This window comes from Meleagris gallopavo, chromosome 1 (assembly GCF_905368555.1).
Source record: "Meleagris gallopavo chromosome 1, MGAL_WU_HG_1.1, whole genome shotgun sequence".
Classification (NCBI taxonomy): Eukaryota; Metazoa; Chordata; class Aves; order Galliformes; family Phasianidae; genus Meleagris; species Meleagris gallopavo.
Window position 1 is genome coordinate 166,922,690 of NC_139404.1, and position 24,708 is coordinate 166,947,397.

Genomic DNA, 24,708 nt, shown 5'->3' on the forward strand with positions numbered 1-24,708 from the left:
CAGTGCTGCAGATGGGGCCTCACAAGAGCCAAGTAGAGGGGGACAATCACCTCCCTCTCCCTGCTGGCCACCCCTTTTTTAATGCAGCCCAGAACACAGTTGGCCTTCCAGGCTGCAAGCACACACTGCTGGCTCATGTCCAGCTTCTCGTCTACCAGGACCCACAAGTCCTTCTCCACAAGGAAAGAGATCTTCCCTGTTTGTATAAACACCTGGGATTGCCCCAACCCAAGTGCAGCTCTCTGCATTTGGCCTTATTGAACCTCATTAGGTTTTCATGGGCCCACTTCTCCATCCTGTCCAGGTCCCTCTGGATGGCTTCCCTTCCTTCCAGTGTATCTACTGCACCGCTCAGGTTGGTGTCATCCACAGACTTGCTGAAGGTGCACTCGATGCCATCATCTGTGTCATTGATGAAGATGTTGAAGAACACCGGTCCCTGACCAAACCCTGAGGGATACAGCTTGTGACCAGCCTCCACTCTGACACAGTATGGAGCACAAATCTTATGGGGAGTGGTTGAGGGAACTGGGATTGTTCAGCCTGGAGAAGAGGAGGTTCAGGGGAGCCCTTATTGCTCTCTACAGTGACCTGAAAGGAGGCTGTGCCAAGATGGGGGTCAGCCTTTTCTCCCAGGTTAACAGTGATAGGACGAGAAGTGATGGCCTTAAGTTCCACCAGGGGAAGTTTAGGATATTCAGAAAAATGTCTAATCCAGAAGAGTGGTGAGGCAGTGCCACAAGCTTCTCAGGGAGGTATTGGAGTCACCATCCCTGGAGGTGTTCAAGAACTGTGCGACTGTGACACTGAGGGACACGGTCAGTGGTATGATGGTGATGGGCTGGGGCTGGACTAGGTGATCTTAGTGGTCTTTCCAACCTTAATGATTCTATGGTTCTTTGATACGAGGTGCTGGATAAGTAGGGGAATTGAGGAGAGTATCTTCAACCTCATAAAATCATAGAATCAAAAGGACTGGAAGAGACATCTAAGATTATTATTGCATGCACCAATACAGGCTGGGGGATGAGCTGCTGGAGAGGAGCTCTGCAGAGAGGGACCTGGGCGTCCTGGTGGACGACAGGTTGGCCATGAGCCAGCAGTGTGCCCTCGTGGCCAAAAAGGCCAATGGCATTCTGGGGTGCATTAAGAAGAGCGTGGCCAGCAGGTGGAGGGAGGTGATCCTCCCCCTCTACTCTGCCCTCTGGTAAGGCCTCATCTGGAGTACTGTGTCCAGTTCTGGGCTCCCCAGTACAAAAAGGACAGGGATCTCTTGGAAAGAGTCCAGCGGAGGGCCACAAAGATGGTGAAGGGCCTGGAGCATCTCCCCTGTGAAGAAAGGCTAAGTGAACTGGGTCTGTTTAGTCTTGAGAAAAGAAGACTGAGAGGGGACCTGATCCAGGTTTATAAATATCTGAGGTGTGGCGGCCATAGCGGTGAGGCCAGTCTCTTTTCAGTGGTACGTGGAGACAGGACGAGGGGAAACGGACATAAGCTGCAGCATAGGAAGTTTTGCACGAATGTGCATAAGAACTTCTTCACGATGAGGGTGACGGAGCACTGGAACAGGCTGCCCAGGGAGGTTGTGGAGTCTCCTTCTCTGGAGATATTCAAGTCTCACCTGGACGCCTACCTGTGCGACCTGGTGTAGGGAACCTGCTTTGGCAGGGGGGTTGGTCTCGATGATCTCTAGAGGTCCCTTCCAACCCCTACAATTCTGTGATTCTGTGATTCTGTGATTATCTAGTCCATTCGTCAAGCCATCACCATGATACCCACTAACCATGTCCCTCCTTCTTAAGCAGTGCAAAACAGCTGTTTGGGTTTTTGTTTTGTTTGTTTTTTTTTTTTTTTGCGTGTGTGTTCTGTTGTTTTTTGTTGTTACTGTTGTTGTTTTAAGCAAAATCCTAAAGCAGAGTTGGATGTTTTTTCCTGTGTTGCGGTGCGGAGGACACCCCAGGCAGACGCCACTGTAGGAGCCCTCTAGCGGATAACCAGCTGTGAGTCAACTCCTGCCCTCCAGCCTTCGGTAGGAACAACCCTCAAACCTCAGCACGTTGCCAGAGTGCAGCCCTGTACATATGTTTTAGAATCATAGAATATCTCAAGTCGGAAGGGACCCGTTCGAATCATCGAATTCAAACCCGTACTACAGGACCACCCGAAAAGCAGACCATAAAGCTGAGAGCATTGTCCTCACACTTCTTGAACTCCTGCAGCTTGGGGCTGCAATCATTGCCCTGGGGAGCCTGTTCCAGCGGTTTGTTTCATTTGCAAGGATTACTGAGGACAGGAGTGTAAACCATATGCTTCATTAAATGGATCCTGAATAAATCAGTTCAGAAATCAAATGTTTATGACAATCAGCTTAAGTGACTTGCAGTCTCTAGAGGTTTGCAGGTTTACTCTGCTTACCATCTCCACCATCTCCTAACGAACTGTACATCTCCAGCTCTTACAAGGCTCTTCCAGGCTTTGCCTTGCCTTATGATGTGTCCTTTATTTTCTGGATGAATGCGATCCATTCAGAAAGTTTCAGAAAGACCATACTAACAGCATCTTCCTTGTCTTCACCTTTCAGTTCTTCATGGTTTCTCTCCCTCCTTGACAATCAGCTCTTTGCTGCTGCTGAACAGCCTGTGATGCCCACCTCTATGTCCACATTAGCAACAGGCACTAAGTTACATTTATCTCCCTACGCTGAGTCTGTTCTGCCTGTGATAGTAACTGGCAAATGATCTTCCTGTCCTTATCTCAACCCATCAGCTTCTTTCATTGTATTTTCTCCCTGTTCTGTTGAGAAGTGAAAGAGAGCTGCAGGAGAGGCCAATGCTGAACAGAGTAGCATTTGTTGTTTTCTGTGCTGCTTGGCATGAAGGGAGATGCTTCCTGCGGAGCATGGGAATGGGGAGGAAGCTGGGGAGGATGGAGATTTCTGAAACCAGCCAAGCCTGGGAAAGGCACAGGAAAATGCAGAATTGCAGAATCATAGGGGTTGGAAGGAACTCTAGGAATCACCTCATCCATCCCCCTGCTAAAGCAGGTTCCCTAGAATAGGTTGCACAAGAAAACGTTGGGGTGGAATTTGAGTATCTCCAGAGAAGGAGACTCAAAAATCTCTATGGGCAGCCTGTTCCAGTGCTCCAAGAAGCAGCCCCAGGAAACAGAAGCTCTCTACAGCACAAAGCCACTCTTCTAATCCCTTTTTTCTTCTTATGGTCTACTTCTTCTCTAGGTATTTTCTTGTCACTAACTGATTTGGACTGCAGTTCATTTTGCAGCTGTTAGTGAGAAAAAAAGAACTCCTGTCAGAATCTGGTAACAGCCAGACTCCACTTCCTTTTTATTTTCTTCTTTTCAGACCTTTCTTGCTTCATAAAGTACATGTGTGTGATAGGAGACATCTGTCTACATGTGCAAATGTAGCAAGGGCTCTAGGAATACTGCATTTGTTTCTAAATAGGAAAACAAAATGGAAATCTTGCCTCCTTCATCACTGAAACGTGGGATCAAACTGTCTAAGGAATCACATAATAAGAAAAATAGGTAATCTCTGTTGTGGGATGGGGAAAAGTCCAAGCCAGACCCTGTGACAGGACACATCAGACATGCCCAGTCTCCAGCGTGCTGCTGTAGAGAACTGGCACGCTCCTCTCTGTTCCCTGCTCATTTATATGGGCTTTGTTTGTGCAAGCTGTTATCTATACTGGAGTTATACAAAATAATCTTAAAAAAAATTAAGCACTTGGCAAATGTTTATCATTATCCCAACTGTTTCACTTGCCATGTCACTTCTGAAAGGCATATTCCTTTTCCCAAGCCACAGGAAATCTCATCTTGGCATTTTAATAAATGGGACACCACTAAGTGTCTGCAATTAAAAAAGTTAATTTGTGTGAGTCAACATCAGAGATTCAAAGCACTGCACCAATGCCTCAATAGGTTCTCATGTACTTATCATTTTACTTGTGCACACGTGCATGGCACGTGCAAGTTTTTGAAAGAACTTCAGGCAGCACTGCAGATAAAATGTTTAAATATGGGTATAAGATGCAGCCAGTTAACATGTCATGGTGAAACAATGCTTTATTCCTCAGCTACTGATTACATACATTCTGGGCACGTAAACCAGCAGTGCATGGGCAGAGACTGGGTGTTTAGCATCTCCCCCTCTCGTCTCTCACCCTCCTGGCACAATCCAAAACCTACTGCCTTTCTGTTTCTAAAGCTACACCACGTTTTTATTATGGCTGAAGAAAGATATTCTCACTCACAGCAATATCGACCCTCTGCTGCTTTCAACAGAAACACAAAACCAGCAAGGACAGCTTCACAGGAAGGCAGACTCTTCTAAGATAAAACATGGCAGCTCATTCCCAATCTGCAAAGCAGAGCATGGAGTATAGCAAGCTCAGCTCCATAAGTCTGGAGAGTCAGAGCTCCCAGGTCCAATCCTTAAAAGCTACGTGCAACCCCTTCTTAAAGTGCATGGACATGAAGAAGTCACTATCTTGCTGGATGGCAGTAGATTCCTCTTGTTTTAATTAGCATCATTAATTCCTGTTTGCTTGCTTACTTGATTTTAATTATTAGATTAACAGAGATATTTTCATCACTAGCAGACTGATGAGGCTGCAGGATGCATTTGGTTCTGCCCGACAGAGGTGCAGAAATTCCTTAAGATTGGCTTGCAAAGATGAAAGAGCAGCTTGTTCTATTTGCGTGGTACAAACAAATAGCAGACATTTCCTATATGAAGCAAAGTATCTTCATTCTACAGTAATGTTTAATAGCTCACTTTCCAAGACGAGGGTTGGTTGTTTTTTTTTTTAAATCCAGAATCATAGAATCATAGACTGGCTTAGGTTAGAAGGGACCTCAAGGATCATCAAGTTCCAACACCTGTCACAGGCAGGGCTGCCAGCTGCTAGACCAAGTACTAGATTAGGTTGCCCAGGGCCCAATCCAATCTGGCCTTAAAAACTTCCAGAGATGGGGCATCCACAACCTCTCTGGGCAGCCTCTGCCGGTGCATCACTGCGCACACTCATAGTAAAAAATTTCCTCCTGACATTGAATCTAAATTTTCCCTTTTTTAGTTTAAAACCAATCCCCCTTATCCTGTCACTATCCACATGTAAAAAGTTGATTTCCCTCATCTTTATAAACTCACTTTAAATACTGCAAGGCTGCAGTGAGGTCTCCCCACAGCCTTCTCCAGGTTGAACTAGCCCAGCTCCCTGTCTTCATAGGAGAGGTGCTGCAGCTCTTGATTCATGTTCACGGCCCTCCTCTGGCCCCCCTCTGAAAGCTCCACATCTTTCCTTTGTTGGAGCCCCCAGGCTTGGGTGCTGTACTGCAGATGGGGCCTCACAAAGGCAGAGCAGAGGGGGACAATCACCTCCCGCTCCCTGCTGCCACCCCTCTGTTGATGCAGCCCAGAACACAGTTGGCCTTCTGGGCTGCAGACACACACTGCTGGCTCATGTTCAGCTTTTCACCCACCAGGAACCCCAAGTCCTTCACAGGGCTGCTCTTGGGGAGTTCTTCTCCCAGTCTCTGTCCACATGCTTGGGACTGCCCCAACCCAAGTGCAATACATTGCACTTGGCCTTGAATTAGGTTACTGTGGGCCCACTCATCAAGCTTACCCAGGTCCCTTTGGATGGCATTCCTTCTTTCTATTGTGTCAACCACGCACACAGCTTGGTGTCACCAACAAACTTGCTGAGGGTGCACTTGATCCTATTGTCTACATCACTGATAAAGAATTTAAAGAGTACCAGTCCCAGGACGACCTATGTGGGACAGCACTTATGACTGGCCTCCACCAGGACAGGGATCTTTTGAACAGCAGATACAGCCAAGGAGTTCCAGGGAACCCTTTTGCGCCTGACTGACCCAGCCAGGTAGGCAGTGGCGATCTGCTAGGGAAAAAGCTCCTGATCTTGAAACTGTATTCTTGGCCAATAAATGAGGGAGCCAAAATTGTTTTCCAGCTAAGCACAGTTGTTTAGAGTGTCAACACAATCCAAACACGTTTCCCAGCTGTTCCTCAATGGGAAGAAATGATGTGGCAGTTATTTTTGCATAGGCATGAAGTGGTATGTCAGTCTTTGGCTTCTTGCTTCTGCTCTACCGCAGAGTCAAAAACCATCTGCCCTTGAACCCCACATGCTTTTCTCCAGAAAAATAGTCTCTTGATGAGGAAAAAACAGAAAAAACAAGCAGTAAGCTAATTAGGGGACACTGCAGTATAAGCGAGTCTCTCATTTTCTTTGCTCCAGACTGTCCACATCCCTTTTGGAATCATAAGACTTCATGTACTTTTAACTGATACCTCAACCGCTTTCAGGACTGCACTCACATTTCTTCCATTGGTCATCGATTGCTTCTTTATAAAGATATATAGTTGTGGAATGAAGTAACTCCCTTGCATTATGTTACCAAATCTCAAAGTTATTACATTGCCTCTTTTGGAATCAATAAGAATTATCCAGTTAATTACAATTCATTCTCCCCATAAAAGAAAAGACAGTAAATGTGAAGTCTGGGTTTATTCTGTTAGCCTGATAGATCATGAATAGAGGCAGTCAAACCCTGTAGAAGCAGCTCATCTTTCAGCAGCCCAATCCAGGTATTTGGTATCCAGTAGGCATCTAAGCTCTCAACCATTCCCTCAAGACAACATGACAATAGTTTAAACACACAAAACTCTTTTTCTCTTCCAACCTTTCTCTCTCTGTGGCCTTGGACAGCCCAAGTAACAAGCTCTGATCCTGTCCTTCTGCTCTGTGCTATGAGGCCTCACCTGGAGTACTGCATCCAGATTTGGAGTCCTCAGTACAGGAGGGACATGGAGCTGCTGGAGTGCATCCAGAGGAGGATCACAAAAATGATCCAAGGGATGGAACACATCTGTTATGAGGACAGGCTGAGAGAGCTGGGGCTGTTCAGCATGGAGAAGAGAAGGTTCCAGGGAGACTCGAGAGTGGCCTTTCAGTATGTAACAGGGGCTGTTAGAAGGAAGGGGACAGGCTCTTTAACAGGGTCTGCTGTGGTAGGACAAGGGGAAATGGTTTCAAACTAGAACAGGAGAGATTTGGCTGGTTGTAAGGAAGGGTTTTTTACTATAAGGGTGATGAGGCAGTGGCACAGGTTGCCCAGAGAGGTGGTGGATGCCCCATCCATGGAGGCACCCAAGGTCAGGCTGGATGGGGCTCTGAGCACCCGATGGAACTGTAGGTGTCCCTGTTCACTGCAGGGGAGTTGGACCGGGTGGCCTTTAGGGGTCCATCCGTAGTCAAACAGCTCTATGACTATATACTGCAAAGTTTCCACTCCCGCTCTCCCCCCCCAGCGCCCAGACACCCCTCAGTCCCCTGCCCGCCTCCCAGAGGCAAGACCCGCCCACCTCCACCCCCCCCGCTTCCCATTGGCCGAGGCAGCCGCTCGTCAGCGCCGGTTGCCATGGGGACGCCCTCGCCGCTCCACCGCCCTGAGGGGAGGTGCGGCGGCGCTATGGGGGCGGGGCGAATTGTGGGCACCGGCACCGATGCACGGCGCGGACGAGGAAGAGGAGGCGGCGGCGACGGCGGCGACGGCGGCGGCGAGGGGGCCGCGAGTGAGCGCGGCGAGCACGCAGACCGACAGCATGGCTGGTGAGCGCCGCCACGCGTCCGCTGCGAGGCGCCCCGGGGCGGGGCGCTGCGAGGGGCGAGCGGCCGCTAACGGCCGGCCTTAGCGTGCGGCCTGAGGGTGGCTGCGGCTGGGCGCTGAGGGAGCGGAGAGCCGGGACGGGTTTGGGCAGCTCCTGCACGGCGCTGAGGGCTGCTGTGAGGCAAATCCCTGCAGGAAGGCACTGAGTGCCTGCGGAGTGTCCGGAGAGGGGCGGCTGAGCTGTGAGGGGTCTGGAGCACGGATCTGATGGGGAGCGGCGGAGGGAGATGGGATCGTTTGGCTGGGCTGTACGGTGGCTAAAAGGGGGTTGGATGGTCGTAGCCAGAAGGTCGTTGTCTATGGCTCTGTGTTCAGGTGGAGGCCGGTCGTGAGTGGTGTCACACGCAGGTCTGTCTTGGGACTGGTGCTCTTTAACACTTTATCAGTGGCACAGACGGTGGGATCCGGTGCACCCTCAGCAAGTTTGTTGGTGACACCGAGCTGGTGGTGCGGTTGACACAATAGAAAGAAGGGATGCCATCCAGAGGGACTTGGACAGGCTTGAGAAGTGGTCAAGTGCAGGTGTTGCACTTGGACTGGGGCAGTCCCAGATAGGAGTACAGACTGGGGGGAGAACTCATTGAGAGCAGCCCTGCAGAGAACAACGTGGGGGTCCTGGTGGGTGAAAGGCTGCATGTGAGCCAGCAGTGCGTGCCTGCAGCCCAAAAGGCCAACCGCATCCCAGGCTGCATCAACAGAAGGGTGGCAGCAGGGAGGAGGAGGTGATTGTCCCCCTCTGCTCTGCCCTTGTGAGGCCCCATCTGCAGTACTGCATCCAGATCTGGGGCACACAACACAGGAGGGGTGCAGAGCTGTTGGAGCAGGTCCAGAGGAGGGCATAAAGAAGCTCACAGGGCTGGAGCACCTCTCCTGTGAGGAAATGTTGAAGGAATTGGGCTTGTTCAGCATAGGGAAGGCTCCAGTGAGACCTCATTGTGGCCTTCCAGTACTTGAAAGGAGCTTATAAGCAGAAGGGGGGACTGACTGTTTACACGGGTTGATTGTGATAGGATGAGGGGGAATGGCTTTAAAGTAAAAGACAGGACACTTAGGTTAGATATCAGAAAAAAATTATTTGGTCGCAGATGGTGAGGTCCTGGCACAGGCTGTCCAGAGAAGCTGTGGATCCCCCATCCCTGGAGGTGTTAAAGGCCAGGTTGGATGGGGCCCTGGGCAGCCTGAGCTGCTGGGTGGCAGCCCTGCCTATGACAGGAGGGTTGGAGCTTAATGATCTTTAAGGTCCCTTCCAACCTAAGACATTCTATGATTGTTTAGTTGGAGAGAAGGAGGTTCAGGGGAGACACTATCATTCCCTACAATGACCTGAGACCTTGGCTTCTTTTCCCAGGTAACAGCTATAGGATGAGAGCAAATGACCTTAATCTTTGCCAGGGAGGTTGAGGAAGGATATTAGGGACAATTTCTTCTCAGAAGGAGCAGTGAGACATTGGAACAGGCTGCCCAGGGAAGTGGTGAATTCCCCATCTCTGAAAGTGTTGAAGAACAATGTAGATGTGGCACTGAGTGATGTGGTTAGTGGGCACGGTGGTAATGGGCTGGCAGTTGGACTGGATGATTGCAGTGGTCTTTTCCAGCCTTACTGATTCTATGATTCACGTGCAGCTTTAGGCTGAGGCCTGGCAGGCGGTGGGGGCTGTGTGCTGCTGTCTCTATGAGAATCCCACTCTCTCACTGCAGTTTTGCTCTGCAGATGTCTTCTGTTTTCCCTTTCCAGGTGCTTTAAGGTCATAAGGATGTCACTGATCTCTTCTTTAACGACACTCAAAGCAGTGTTAGTTTTTGTATGATATGGTCTTATGAGACATTCAAACTTTGAACTACGGATTCCCACATTGCAAATCAGGCATAATTACATTCTGAGCCACATCTCATGGACATGCCCCACAGAGGTGCCTTCAGCATTGCCCTTCACAGCTTGCGCTCCATAAACAAACTCTCCCTCACTGCAGTGAGGTCTTTGACCTGCAGGAGGAAAATCGTGCCTTGTGTTTGAGGATGGGCAGGCTATGTTAATAGGGAAATGGAGGCTTTGATGCGTCGGAAAAAGAGCATGCCTGGCTTTGCTCTTGTTAGCAAAGAGCAAATGAATAAAGATGCAGATACATGGAAATGCTAACTGTGACCTTCCTTCTTTCCTTGTTCATCTTAATATCCTCCTGCTTCTCATGATAAATCTATATCTATTCACAACAGGAAGCAGAGTCTGTACATTTCTCTGTTTGCTTTTCACGTGTTCAACATCTTGCACTCAGATAAGATCCAATAAACCAATAGTTCCAATTTGTTTCTGGCGTATTCTATTTGGAGTCTATGATGAATTGCAATCCATTTTAGAAATTATGATGGTAGACATTTGGGGTGAAATAAATTTTGCTGGTTTTTTTAGCTTGTCATTTGGGTATTGTAAATGTGAGTGAGTGACATGGGGCTGTAACACGGATGAACTCGAATGTCATAGAATCATTAAAGTTGGAAAAGACTGCTAAGATCATCCAGTCCAGCCATCAGCCCACCCCACCATGTCCACTAACCAAGTCCCTCAGTGCTACATCCACACGGTCCTTAACACCTGCAGGGCTGATGACTGCACCACCTCTCTGGGCAGCCTGTGCTGGTACATTACCACTCCTGAGAAGAAGTGTTTCCTAATATGCAACCTGAGCTTCCTCTGGTGCAACTTCAGGCTCTTATGTCTAGTCCTATCATTGTTACCCGGGAGATAAGGCCAACCCCTGCCTCACCACAGCCTCCCCTGAGTCTCCTCTTCTCCAGACTGAACAGTTCCTTCAGCCACTCCCCATAAGATTTGTGCTCCACACTCCTCACAACTTCATTGCCTTTCTCTGCACACACTCCAGAGCCTCGATGTCTTTCTTTGTAGTGAGAAGCCCAAAACTGAACACAGTACTCGAGGTGCAGCCTCACCAGTGCTGAATACAGAGGGACAGTCACCTCTCTGCTCCTGCTAACTGCACTACTGCTGATACCAGCCAGGATGCTGTTGGCCTTCTTGGCCACTTATGCATTGCTGGCTCATGTTCAGCCAGCTGTCAGCTGACACCTTCTGATACTGTTCCTCTGTGCAGCTTTCCAGCCACTCTGCCCCAAGCCTGTAGCATTGCACAGGGTTGTTGTGACCAAAGAGTGCTTGGTCTTATCGAAGCTTATACAATTGGCCTCAGCCCATTGATCCAACCTGTTCTCATTCTTCTGTAGGACTTTCCTTCTCTCAGGCACATCAACACTTCCTCTCATCTTGGTGTCATCTAGTTTACTGAGGGTGCAGTGTCTCCATTTAAGAGAATAAAATCAACTTATTTAAATACGGCTGCCAGAATTACTTTCAGTGTTTGCTTTTAGTACAAGAGAAGACAAATCTTCACATGTGCTACTTGCTTGCTAGCAAGCATGTCTAATGGACTCACTATGGGCTCCTCATAGTGTTTGTGTGTGGTGAGGGCCTGTCCCCAGCTGTGCAGCCCAACAAGTGTGGGATCAGGTGGTACTGCTAAGAGGGCAATTGCTGTTTTCCAAAAGCCCTCATTTTGTTCTTCCCTCTGTGTGAAAAATGCTGCAGAGGTACAGTCTGAAAATGGTATTCCAGTCATGGGTTGCATGCGTTTAACTGCTGTCCTAAATGTTTGGGTTCACAGCTTTGTCATTAGACTAACCTTCTCCCTTGTCAGTCATGTGGGGCACAACTGCTTTACATCTGGAAGGGCATAAGCATTAGTGAGCAATGCAGTGCTTGCTCCTTCACAGAATCACAGAATGGCCAGAGCTGAAAGGGACCTCAAGGATCATGAATCTCCAACCCCCTGCCACGGGCAGGGCCACCAGCCTCCCCATTTAATACTAGACCAGGCTGCCCAGGGCCCCATCCAAGCTGGCCTTGAACACCTCCAGGGACGGGGCATCCACAACCTCTCTGGGCAGCCTGTGCCAGCACCTCACCACTCTCTCTGTAAAGAACTTCCCCCTGACATCCAACCTAAATCTTCCCTCCCTCAACTTCAAACCATTTCCCCTTGTCCTGCAGTTATCTATCCTTTCAAAGAGTTGACTCCCCTCCTGTAGGCTCCCTTTAGGTACTGAAAAGCTGCAGTGAGGTCACCCCGCAGCCTTCCTTTCTCCAGGCAGCACAAGCCCAGCTCCCTCAGCCTGTCTTTGTAGGGGAGGTGCTCCAGCCCCCCAGTCACCTTTGTGGCCCTCCTCTGGGCCTTCTCCAACAGCTCCCTCTCTTTCTTGTACTGGGGGCTCCACACTTGGACACAGTACTCCAGATGGGTCCTCACAAGAGCAGAGTAGAGAGGGACAATCACCTCCCTGTCCCTGCTGGCCACCCCTCTCCTGATGGAGCCCAGGATACCATTTGCTTTCCGAGCTGCAAGAGCACAGTGCTGGTTCATGTTAAGCTTTTCATCCATCAAGACCCACAGGTCCTTCTCTGCAGAGCTGCTCTCAAGGAACTCCTTCCAGTCTGTAAGGACAGCTCCTTCTTCAGTTGTGGGACACTTGGTAATGCTGAGTGCTGGGCCTTATAGAATTCTATCTGAATTTTGAGATGAGACTCAAAGCAGCACAAGGTGGTTGATGGTGGTTCTTTGCTGCCCCTTTGGTTACTGAGTCACAGTGATGGGTTTAATTTTTTTTCTTAAAACCTAAGCAAAATTTAAGCAGACTGTACAAATTCAGAAACAGGTTTCTCCATAACTGGTGTGACTGCAAGACTGCACAGTGGCACGTCCTGTCATGCAGAGGGTGTCAGTGTAAGACCATGATGTGTGCTGGGATAGCTCTCCATGTGGTGAGCCTGAAGCTGAGTCATGAGATATGTCTCACATTTCTGTCGGCATCTGGGAATCATTTGATGACATGAACTTAAGTTACGTGGGATCTGCTTTCCACCTTCGAGTAGAATTATCTTGCTGCAAACATTCTGGCTTGACTTACTTTCCAGATGTAATTTGGAATTTCATAGAATCATAGAATCACAGAACGGCCTGGGTTGAAAAGGACCACAATGATCATCTTAGTTTCAACCCCCCTGCTTATGTGCAGGGTCACCGACCACCAGACCAGGCTGCCCAGAGCCACAGTCTGGCTGCTATCGTAGCAGAAAGGTTGATAATATAGTTTCTGCAGCAGCCCAAGTGGAAAATGTTCTTCAGAACTTTTGTTTGTGTCTGAGGAAAGCCTTTCTGTACCTACAGGCCAGTGAGAAAACTCTGGCAGTTGGGATTGATGTTGGGAGAAGTATATATTAAGGCATTAAAGCTGATGGTAGCTGCATTATAATGCTTCTGTATCATTTCACAGAACAGAAAGTTACGTGTTTAGCTAATGAAAAGTAAAACACCTTGTAAAACATAGAAATTGTGCCAGTTTTGTTTTTCCTTTCTGGAAGCCTGGATGTTTCTGATAGAAATAGGATCTGGTAACATAAAGGTAAAGGTAGCCACGTCTTGGTGGTCCGATCTGCTACTTGATCAGTCTAGTGGCTGGCAGCCCTACCTGTGGCAAGGGAGTTGGACCTTGGTGATCCTTGAAGTCCCTTCCAACCCAAGCTATTCTGTGATTCTGTGACCTTGCCTCTAGCTCTGGTTGTGTTCTCCCTAGCAAGTTTATCCCCTAACCTAGGAAAGAAACATGGAATCTGGTGTGCCACTTTGGAAGGGTTGCTAGCATCTACTCTGTGGCACCCCCATAACTAGGATATGTCTTAGTTATTAAAACAATGTCATTTTCTTTGTAAATACTTTTTAATAACTATTTCTTTTTTCTTCTAATGGCAGGCCAAATACCCAGGCTTTCTAAGGTCAATCTTTTTACTTTGTTCAGTCTCTGGATGGAGCTCTTTCCTTCTCCTGAACAACAGAAGAAATCACAGGTAAAATGGCAGAGCTTACTGTTAATTGGTCTTTCTGAACAGATGCTAACAGCTTTGTCACCTAACTACTCTGTACAGAGTAGATAGTCCAGAGAAAAAGAAAAGAAAAAGCTGACAGGTTTTTTTCGAGTTTACTTAGAGGTAGAAGAAAATGTGGTGAGAGAAAAACAGCAGAACAGTTACACAAACTGCTGTCTGTGAAAAAACTTGAAGGGCAAGACATAACCCCAACAGATGAAGCAAACAGTAAAAATGCTGGTGGGTATTTTGAAAAGCATAACAATGGAGATACGGTACATACTGTGCATTTCTTAGTACCCACTGGGTGTATCATTAAGATCAGCATGACTGATGATGTAGAGAAAATCCTTACGATGACAGTGTTAGTGGTTGTAGAGAAGTTTTCTTATGCAGTGAATGTGCACAGAACTACTCAAAACGTTTCTTGATCAGGAGCTTGTAGGCAACTACTTTAGTGACAATGAAAAGAAATCCTCCAGAATGAGTCTTCTGTATAGCTGCCAGTTATACGTCAAAGTACAGGGGTATTTGCAGAGTGTCCTGGAACAGGGAGTCTCTGTTTGTAGTCATTTATCCTCTTTAAAATGATGACTTCTTTGTGCACGGCAGACCCATGCGCTGAGACACGTTGCACATATATCAACCAGGACAAGAAAAGATAGGATAATGAGTGACAAGTAGTTTTCAGAGTGTTGTACTGCATGTCCCAGACTGATGGCTGTGTTTGTGAAAGAGGGGTAGATGATCACTATAGAGACTTCAAATATAGCTTGAAATTTAGTGATTCAGTTTGGAAAGGCATGTGGGTTATATGTGGGGCTTTGGTACAGCCTTATCTCTGTAACCACAGTGAAATTGTATAATTTACAGACAGGTGTTTGGGTTACAGCTGGATTGCATAATAAGGTCTGCATCATCAGTGGGAGAGGGAACAGCTGCTTAGGAGGGTGGACAGTGATAGGACAAGGGGGAATGGTTTTAAACTGAGACGGGGAGGTTTAGGTTAGATGGTAGGAGGAAGTTTTTCACACAGAGGGTGGTGACACACTGGAACAGGTTGCCCAAGGAGGTTGTGGATGCCCCATCCCTGGAGGCATTCAAGGCCAGGCTGGATGTGGCTCTGGGCAGCCTGGTCTGGTGGTTGGTGACCCTGCACATAGCAGGGGGTTGAAACAAGGTGATCATTGTGGTCCTTTTCAACACAGGCTGTTCTATGATTCTATGATCAAACTAGACAGTATTTAGTTTCCTCACAACATGTGGGAATCCTGATGTAAGAACTCTTGTCTATGACTTGCAGGCTTTTTCCTTATTTAGAACCACAATTCATTTCTATAATTGAAAAAACAGAAATAAAACTAGAGGACCTATTGGATCCCAGGATGATCAAGATTAAGACAAATTGAAATCATCAGCATTTACAGTAGCTGAATGATTGAGAGAGGCTTTAAGTTGTAGTTGATGGAATTTTCTGAGCAGCTCCTGAGTTTTATAATGGGTAAAGCTATGGTCAGAAAAAAACAGGAATTGGTGACACGTGTTGGTGTGAGATGCAGCACTCAGGTATTAAGATCCACGTGTAGGCACCACCACTGCTTAGTGGAAATACAGCAGAGGTTATTTAATGATCCATAGGAAAATTTGTACTGCGGAGGAATGTACTCCATTCTTGGTAGATGAGTGTTACCCAGGGAGAAGCTGTAACATCCCTATGGACGTAATGCTAATAATCATGCATTGTTTTCTGTAGGTAAAGAAGAGCGGTCTGGTTGTGGTGAAAAACATGACAATTATTGGTCTTCATTGTTCCAGTACAGACCTGCATGCTGGTCAGATTGCACTCATTAAACATGGATCGAGACTTAAAAACTGTGATCTTTACTTTTCCAGAAAACCATGTTCAACTTGCTTAAAAATGATTGTAAATGGTAAGTGCTGATTGTAGTGTAGTGGGAATAAATGTTACACTTGCCATTGGTAGGGTCAGAACACCCATTTTCTCTTTGATTATCCTAGCTGTAGGTGCTGATTGGCAGATTATGGAAGCCTGCACTGTTATTATTTTCCACAGTATTGAATGTGCATTTCCTGAAGCTGATGATCAAGATATTAGGGTTTGCTAATAAGACCTTATTTCTTTATGCAGCAACTCTTGTTTGTGTTGCCTGTCTCTCATGTGGGATGCAGTGCTGAGATTCTGACACAGCCATTGCACTCTCCCAGAACAACCCTAAGCCTGATGACCAGGTCCTGATTACTACATTTTTAGCTTGTCCTCTCATTGCATATTAGTGGCACAGAATAAAGATGGTGCAGAAATCACAGGGAAGTACTTTAAGTTTTCCTTTTTTCAAGTGAGATGAAGACAGATTATTCACTTCCTGATACAGGATCTGCTGATACAGCTCTGCTGTAAGTTTTAGATTTGAATCTCAGCAACAGTTTCTACTATCACAGACTTTTTTATGCATTGGCAATGTATCTGTTATAGGTAAGATGCAAAATGCTGCTGCCACAAAGATGTTGGAACTTAAGAAATTTCTGTTTTGGTTTATGATCTGGTTGTAGAATCAGGTAGGCTCCTGATACTGGCTGCCATTTTCATTGCCCAGCCATACCTTATACAGCACGTGGGGCCTTAAAAGACTAAGAACAGGGTTAGGCAATAATGTATTGCTTTTGAGGTTTGTGTCCCACTGTACTTCAATGGCTCCTTTTTCTGCATTATCTTCTCTTCCAGCTGGGGTGAACAGGATTTCTTACTGGCCCGCAGATCCTGAAATCAGCTTGCAGAATGAGGCATCCAATCCTGTGATGACCAGTGATGCAAAGCTTGATGCCAAAGCAGTAGAAAGGCTGAAGTCAAACAGCCGTGCTCGGGTGTGTGTGTTGCTTCAGCCTTTGGTGTACTATATGGTGCAGTTTATTGAAGAAACTTCCACCAAGCTTGATTTTATTAAAAAAATAGCAAAATCTCAGCCTGACTTTAATACTGACTTTTATACTGCGTGTAGACAAGAAAGAATTAAAGAATATGAAAGTTTATTCCTGATTTCAAATGAGGAAACACACAAGCAAATATTGATGACCATAGGACTGGAGAACCTCTGTGAAAATCCGTACTTTAGCAATCTTAGGCAAAATATGAAAGATCTGGTCTTGGTCCTGGCCACGGTGGCTGCCAGCGTCCCTGTCTTTGGTTGCTTTGGATTTTACAGCAGTGAACCACAGCCAGCAAATGAAACATGCCATCAGGGTTTGCCCCAAGAGATTGCAAGGCACTGTATGGTGCAAGCCATGCTGCTCGCCTACCGGACAGGTGAGTTGTTACTGCAGGGGGATAGGAATGGATCTCGTGTGAGTAAGTTCCTGATGATTGCAGTCTTGCTTCTTCTATTAAATTTCCTAATTTGAGCATTACCATATATTTAAGGAATGGCAGCAATTAAGAAATAAATACGAGGATTTGATGGTTTGCAATCTCAGATCATCATGCTGGTCTGTATGTGTTCTTGGCATGTGTGTTCTTATATATACATATTGGTTGCTTCTCAGCATCTGCCAAAAAATGGACCTGGCAAAATCATAGAATGGCTGGCCTTGCTGTTGAAGCACCCCCAGCTTTTGCAGTAGACTCTCAACACTTTGAACTCTTGATCTTCCTGCATTCCTTTCTCCTATCCAGAGAACAACCTTACTCTAGGATATAATATGTTAGTATGTACATGATTTAGAAGTACCTTATTTGCTATTTACTGCTAAAATTTATGTGTTTCAGAGGATCATAAAACAGGAGTCGGAGCTATTATTTGGGCAGAAGAAAAATCAGTAAGTATTTTGAAAGTTGCCTTCTCTTGCCCTTGTATATGCTTGTATCTGCTTTGGGCTTGTGTTTCTTTTAACTTGCATATGCATAGTGGGTAAACATTTGAACCCATGTGTAAACTTGTACATGTGTGCAGTGCTGTAGAAAGCCCTGTACTTCTCACTATTTGTACCTAACTTTTCACTGCTTATGCTCTCAAGATGAAGGGGAAATATAAATCAGTTCAGTAAGTGCCACGGTGTATCTGCCTCTATCTGCTTGCTTCCCTAGTTGTCAGTATTCCAGGTGACCAAATCCTTTACACCTTTTGTTCCCACTAACAGTATGCAAAAAGGGAAGCCTTTAGAGCCCAGTGTGATCTGTTGTCTGTGTTGCTGCAGTTTGCCTGCGTGGTTTCATGGAACAGCACTGTGCAAATACGCAGCAGTTGGCTGAGTTCTCTTCTAACTGCTGTAACTTGGCGTGAACTTACAATGCTTGCATACTAAACAAAATGTGAAAGCATATATTGCACAATGCTTTGACTCAGTACTCAGTTTAAACATCTCAAAATTTCATAATTTGTTTACAGTTGCAGAGAAGCTGTGATGGAACAGGAGCAATGTATTTTGTAGGCTGCGGTTACAATGCCTTTCCTGTCGGATCTGAATATGCTGATTTTCCACACATGGATGACAAACAAAAAGATCGGGAAATCAGGAAGTTCAGATACATCATACATGCTGAGCAGAACGCCTTGACATTCAGGTAATGAGTTGATTTTTACCACTGAAAAAAAAAAGATGACAGTTCAGAAACAATTTTACAACAGAAGCATGATGTCACTGTGAAGAGATGTGGCTTGCAGTGTGGCTTGCAGTCCCAGTCTTGTTTATACTTATGGGGCAGAGTGTAGATGTACACAGACACTGTGAGCTGTGGGGTTTCTTCAGACAAAATCTAAGTGAACTTGGTTTTGAAAGGATATTCACTCCAGTGTGTGGCAGCCATCTCTCAAATATAAGCCACTGCCTCTGCTTCCTGTAGGACCGTGCTGTAACCTGAAATATGGAAGCGTGGCAATTGTCGAGGCTCCTGACACCATATGTGATGTGTATGGAAAGGTAGGAGGGCAGTTTCATTCACAGGTAGTAAAACCAGACCAGGTGCTTTTGTATGCTCCTGCACTTAAGCAGGAATAAGCCGATTGTGAGAGCAGGTGCTAGACAGCACAACACTTCTTTGCTTCTTCCTGTTGTCACCATTCAAAGCTATCAAGATGTAAATTCTGAAATTCTGTTTTCTGACTGCTTGTAGGTGTCGAGAAATAAAGCCGGACGAGAGAAGCATGATATTTGTGACAAAATGTCCTTGTGATGAATGTGTCCCTTTAATCAAAGGGGCTGGTATCAAGCAAATCTATGCAGGAGATGTCGATGCTGGAAAAAAGAAAGCAGATATTTCATATATGAAGTTTGGTGAACTGGAGGGTGTAAGCAAATTTACTGTAAGTATCTAAAATACGTGTTATGTACAAAAACCCGTGGGTAGCATTAGTGGGAGAGCGGAGTGAGCAGTCACAGAGCTGGCATACAGGAGCGTGCTGTTTAATCAAGTGTGAGCAGCACTGAGAGGTTGCTCTGGAACCACTGGGGAGGAGTGCTATGCCATGTGCCAGGTGGTGCCCGTTTTCTGGGATGTCATTTCCTTGCAGATTGCCCTCGGACTTGTGGCTGCTTGTTGACACGGCGGTTCACCACGCTGAAGTGGGAGATGGCAGCGTGCTTTCATAGGCCCTTCTGGCAGCTCTCCAAAGAGCTGTGGTGGGTTTTGAAGGTGGCCAAGTGCACCTGTGCTCAGGGTGCTCATCATACCAAGCTGCAGTCCTGTTAGTCTCGGCAGGCTTGTTTCCTCATCTCAGGGGAATAAACGGCCACACAAGCCCTAAGGGATTTTTATCCTCAAAGGAAGTGTGTGTTTGAGGGGGAGCCCTGCTTTTCTCAGCTCACAGTGAACAATGGAAAGTTACTTCTTTCTCCCCTTGCTCTTTCTTCTGTCTTCTGGAATAAGTGAGGGGTCTGGGGCACAAATCTTACGAGGAGCAGCTGTGGGAGCAGGGATTGTTCAGTCTGGAGAAGAGGAGGCTCAGGGGAGACCTCAGTGCACTCTATAACTGCCTGAAGAGAGGTCGTGATGAGGAGAGATGGCCTCTTCTCCCAGGCAACAAACAGGACCTGAGGAAATGGCTGCAAGTTGTGCCAGAGGAGGTTTAGATTAGACGTAAGGAAGAACTTTTTCTCTCAGAGAGTGGTCAGGCACTGGAATGGCTGCCCAGGGAGGTGGTGAAGTCGCCATCCCTGGCAGTGTTCAAGAGGTGTCTGGATGAGGAGCTGTGAGATATGGTTTAGTGCTTGTAGTAGCAGTGGTGATGGGAGGATGGTTGGACTAGATAATTTGTTGGTCCTTTCCAACCTTGTGATTCTATGATTTATGAAATAAACTTTTTTTTCTTCTTTTACCAGTGGCAACTAAATCCATGCCACCCTAATGCCGTTGAATTCCATGATCCCACAATGAGGGAAAGTAAGTGGTTTTTTCATTACTGTGTTTTATGACTGAAATCTGTAAGTAAAATCAAGCTTTACACAAATCTGAATTCCTCTGGGGATTGATTTCAGTTAGTTACATTTTTCTATGAATGCTTCTCTAAACTTTTTGAATAGATGAACTGATGGTAAGTAAAAAATCTAAGCTTGTTTTAACAAATGCTTGGCACTTGCACACATTACAAAATCTACTAATGCTATTGTTAAGATCATTTCAGACTACATTACCATGTTTTATGTTGTGTTCTGTAAAAAGTTTAAGGGACTTGGAGTGCCATTCTTCTCAGAAGAAATTAGGCTCTGAGTCACTTAAATGAAGAACCTACAGCCGTGTTTTTCAGTGAACATTTATACATACATTTTTGTTTTGCTCTGAAAGTAATGCCTCCTATTTATTTCCATGGAAACTACAATAGATATAAGAGCCCAATAACACTTTGATAAAGGAAATTCTCATCTGCAAAACACTGTTTTTCAACACAGTCACCATGATTAGCTATGTATTTTCATCAGCAATGAACAAGAGCTTGCATGCTGTGCTTGTAAAAAATCTGTACCAGCAGAGGTGACCTCTATTTCACAGCTGCTATGATGGCACCATTGCTAGGAAAATGTTGCCTGTGCAGCCTGTCTTTCATCAACAGATAGAAGTCAGCATGTGTCTAATCTGGACTACACAGAGGGTGTAGTAGGACAATCCAGCCAAGGTTGGCAGTTTGCTCTGCAGTCTTCAAACTGCGTTGCAAAAGAAAACTCATCTTCTTCTCTGGAAGTTCAAGCTGAACTTAGTCAGCGTCACAATGTAGCAGTTACAGTGTCATGGTTTTTCTGAGCTCCAGGAAATCCAGAAGGATCACCACTTTCCTATCCCAAAAGGCAGCATACATCACTTTATGTGCTGAGGGCTGCATCTCGAACATTCAGCAAATGTCAGTGAATGTCAGTGGGTGCAGTCTTTTCTGCATGGAGAGATTCAGTGACACACCTTTGCTTCATCTTCCACGTGAGATGCATTTTGTCAGAGTGCCCCGCTGCAGCCATCTGTCACACAGCAACAAAATGTAATGGGATATTGGTGGGAAAGTTCATCCTTTACTGCCACACCTCCAACATTCACTTCTGACATGGTGGGCCAGCGTAGCAAGTTAGGAGGCATTACTTTTGGGGCAGCCATGGTACTGTCAGCCACCAGTCCTTAAAATGTTTCTCAGCCTGGGTGAAAACCATTGGAAAAGTAAGTTAAATAATTTCTGTGCTTCAAGCAGAAAAGGCGGAGAGCTGGCAGTAGCTCCAAGCTATGAGTATTGTGCTAAGAGCAGGTGTTTTTGTAGCACGTGAATAGCTAATTCCAGCTAATTCCTAACAGGTAGAGAGCTGTGGAGAAGTCTCTTCCCAGCATTTTCCTTACAGGTCGTGGGAAGAAAGAAAGAGGGAAGACTTCAGGGTGGTGTTTAGTAATCAGTGCATAATGTCGGGGTGTGTTTGTCCCTCTGTGTCCTAATGGGTTTCAGCTGAAGAAAGATTCACCCTGTGGTACCTTTTGTCTGACACCTTTTTAATGGTTAATTTCTCTAACAGTGTTTCTTCAGGGATGGCATGCTTCCCTTCTCAACACTGAACTGTTCTAATTTGCTCTCTTTCTGCAATACCTTCCTCTTGCAATGACTATTGTGTGATCCCTTCATGGGAAGGAAGACAATCTCTCCCACCCCCACCCAGTGTTACTCCCTGTGCTTGTATGCGTTGAGTATTTAGACTATGCTTCCTCTTGCATTAACATTTCACTTTTGTTTTTTGTCTAGATGGAGTTCAGAAGACAAAATCAGTAGATGACCAGCAGCACCAGAACAAGAAACTGTGTCTTGGTCACTACTGAATAATCACTTAAGCACTCCTGCATTCTTGCTCTATACTTTTTATAATGCAGCCTGTTTGCACTTTCAAATAACGAAGGATTTTATTTATTGTTTGGAAAGTGATTTTTAGAATAACCTTATTTATGATGCCTTGAATGTTTTACAGAATTACTTGAAGGTCTTTTTAATTTAGAAGTTCCTGGGGAAAAAATGCTGCTTGTATTTTCTATGAAAGTAATTGGGTGGCAAATAATTCTTAATGCATAAGAACAAATGCAGAAATTTGTTGCTGGTAGATCAGAGGAATAATAAAATGTTATCTCTTTGCTTGGTATAGGGATTGAGGGAATGAATTTCTAAGTTCTGGGTTAGCAGAATGCAGAAATAAGCTGTGGTTCAAGTAGAGTACTCAAAGGAATCTCCAAGAAAACAGTAGATAAGTCATCACTTGTAACTAGCCCAGTTCCTCAAAGTGGCTTTTGCTTCTCAGTCTGTTTGTATAATGGACACTGCCACTGGCACATAATGGTTGTTAGAGAAGTGATTTGGAAATTGTTTGTCTCTCATATATAACTTCTTCCAAGTACCACAGCAGCACAGCTGTTTTCTTCTGTGGTACTTGCATCGCTGTGGTGTGTTCTCTGTGCTTCCTCAAGCACATCCCATCTGAATTAATTTAGACCTTTACTTCCATCCTGGAAACCCTGCAAGGAGAATTGTGTCCTAAGATTCTGCTTGGTTTCAGTTTGTTCCTTGCAGGCTTTGGATAGCAAAGCTGTGATGGGACAGCATGCAAAGCAGTGTTAACATAGCATTAATTGCAGGGAGACTGTTCTCACGCAGTCTGGTCCTGCAATTTAAGGTAGGTTCTTGATGCTCAGAACTGCAGCAAGGAGCTGAGATTCCTTACGGCTCATCAGATAACTTCATATCAGAACTGCGGAATGCTTGTATCCTCTTACCATCGTGAGAATTTGCTCTTACTGAAGCTGGGTGAAGGCTTTCTCTCAGTTTAGTGAAACTGAAGACAGCCTTGGGCGAGAGGTGAGAGGTGTTTGCAGTCAGCAGCAGAAATGTTGCCAGGCGAGTGGCTGATCCACCACCACTGCTGTCCTTTCCCAGGAGCAGGATGAAAATATGACGCTGTTTGTCAACCAAGGGAAGGATGGTGAAATCCACTTTTTGCATCACACCTCAAAAATTTGCACAGTAGCTCATGAGGAAGTATCTGATCTGCTGCTTCTCTGACTGAACTGCCACCAGCTCTTGTGGTCCAGAGCACAGGGCCTGAGATCCTGGACCAGTAGGTCCAGCTTGCAGGAGGTCTGTGCCTCTGTCAGACAGAGAGTCCAGCTTGGGCCTGGGGAGGATGTTCCTGTTCTGGATGTCATGCAACCCTCCAAAACTGATTTTCTTCCTCTTGTCAAGTTCCATGGCTTTTAACTTCCACTCGAGTTTAAAGTTGGATATTGGTGCTTCATAAGCGAAACTGTCACTATAATCTGTTTTAAATCAAGTATTTTACTTTGTCATACCGTTTTCCTTCCATTTCTTGTAAGCATCCTGTGTAAGAGTGATTACTCTTGGCTTTTTCTACAGATTAGAAGAACACCGCCTAGATTAAAACATCCCCATACCCTGACACCTTCATGTTTCCATCATCCATCGGCAGTGTTCTCCTGCTTGAGGTAGAAGCAGGGAAGAAAATAAGTGCAGATTTAAGGCTTCTTGAGGTTTTATCCTCATCAGTCAGCTGGTGTCAGAGCAGGATAAGTCTGTGTCTTTATGGGAACGGCTCAGATGGAAAAGTCCCTGAAAGGTGGTGGGTGGCCTGGGTACAGGGAGAGGCAAATCGCGATGTACGCATCAAATCTCACACATGTTAAATAACTGCACTGCAGTGGATGCTGCTGGTAACCTTCATGAGGAGTTACAATTTTACCTTCAGTTTTTATTGGTTTTTTAAAAGGGATTTTTGTACAAAACTTTCTGTGAAACTTAGAATTGCTTTTAAGGCTGAAGGCTTGCAAGTCTGACCTGCTGTCACACTGTCTTTGGACAGATTCCTCCAGAGGTTCACAAATATCCATAGGCTCTGATGATCTGTGTAACTCTGCTTTGTTTCCTGCTGGGATTGCAGAATAGGAAGAAGGTGAGCGGGGGTTTCTCTTGACCCACAGACTGTGCAGGCACTGCTGTGCACCTCATCTGCTCGCCCAGGGGAGGCATGCGAGGTCGGGCATCTCCTGTTGTGCTTCTGCAAATGAACTGTAGGGTGTGTGTTTCTTACATCAAAAGAAAAATGTATTTAAAGTTAAGAAATATACAAGCTATATATTTTCTATATACATATGAAATTTGTGTACGCATTTTGGGTCTCTTTGGTTCATCTCAGAGCAGCCTTTTCAATTGCAGTTATGAGCTGCTGCTAACAGTTTGGCCTCTTGACCAAGAATTACAGAAATTCTCTGCTAATTGTTTGCCTTACAGCAAAAGATGTTTTCTGCTAATAAATGATTCTGGCAGTAAGTACTGAAGTGTATTGTTGAGCTTCAGATACAACGTTTGGCTTTCATTGCCTGGATCCGGTAAGCGACATCGCCTGGAGACTGGAAAGGCAAAGCAGGCAGATGCTTTTGGTCGATTTCTAACAGATGCAGGTGGTTGTGTCACTAATGAAGGTGGTCACCGTGTCACATATGTGGAGCTGACTGTTCTGCACAGCAAGGGAACTGCAGAGAGCTGTTGTCAAACACTGCACTGATCGTCCTTGGGCTCCTTCTGCTTCCC

General features: G+C 45.8%; 1 protein-coding gene across 1 annotated transcript; it reads left to right on the plus strand.

The window, feature by feature from the left end:
- The first annotated feature begins 7,495 nt into the window (after window positions 1–7,495).
- CDADC1 (cytidine and dCMP deaminase domain containing 1) lies at window positions 7,496–24,450 on the plus strand. The gene is made up of 9 exons (XM_085215871.1): window positions 7,496–7,661; window positions 13,536–13,630; window positions 15,402–15,579; window positions 16,392–16,970; window positions 17,430–17,479; window positions 18,049–18,224; window positions 18,774–18,963; window positions 19,979–20,039; window positions 21,865–24,450. The coding sequence occupies exons 1-9, from the start codon at window positions 7,556–7,558 to the stop codon at window positions 21,936–21,938; spliced, it is 1,509 nt and encodes a 502-aa protein (XP_085071997.1). The 5' UTR covers window positions 7,496–7,555; the 3' UTR covers window positions 21,939–24,450.
- The last annotated feature ends 258 nt before the right edge of the window (window positions 24,451–24,708 follow it).

Coding starts and splice junctions, on each gene's coding strand:
- CDADC1 (XM_085215871.1), top strand. CDS start 7,556: ATGCACGGCGCGGACGAGGAAGAGGAGGCGGCGGCGACGGCGGCGACG. Junction 15,580..16,391: donor CTTAAAAATGATTGTAAATG/GTAAGTGCTGAT, acceptor CTTCTCTTCCAG/CTGGGGTGAACAGGATTTCT. Junction 17,480..18,048: donor TTTGGGCAGAAGAAAAATCA/GTAAGTATTTTG, acceptor ATTTGTTTACAG/TTGCAGAGAAGCTGTGATGG.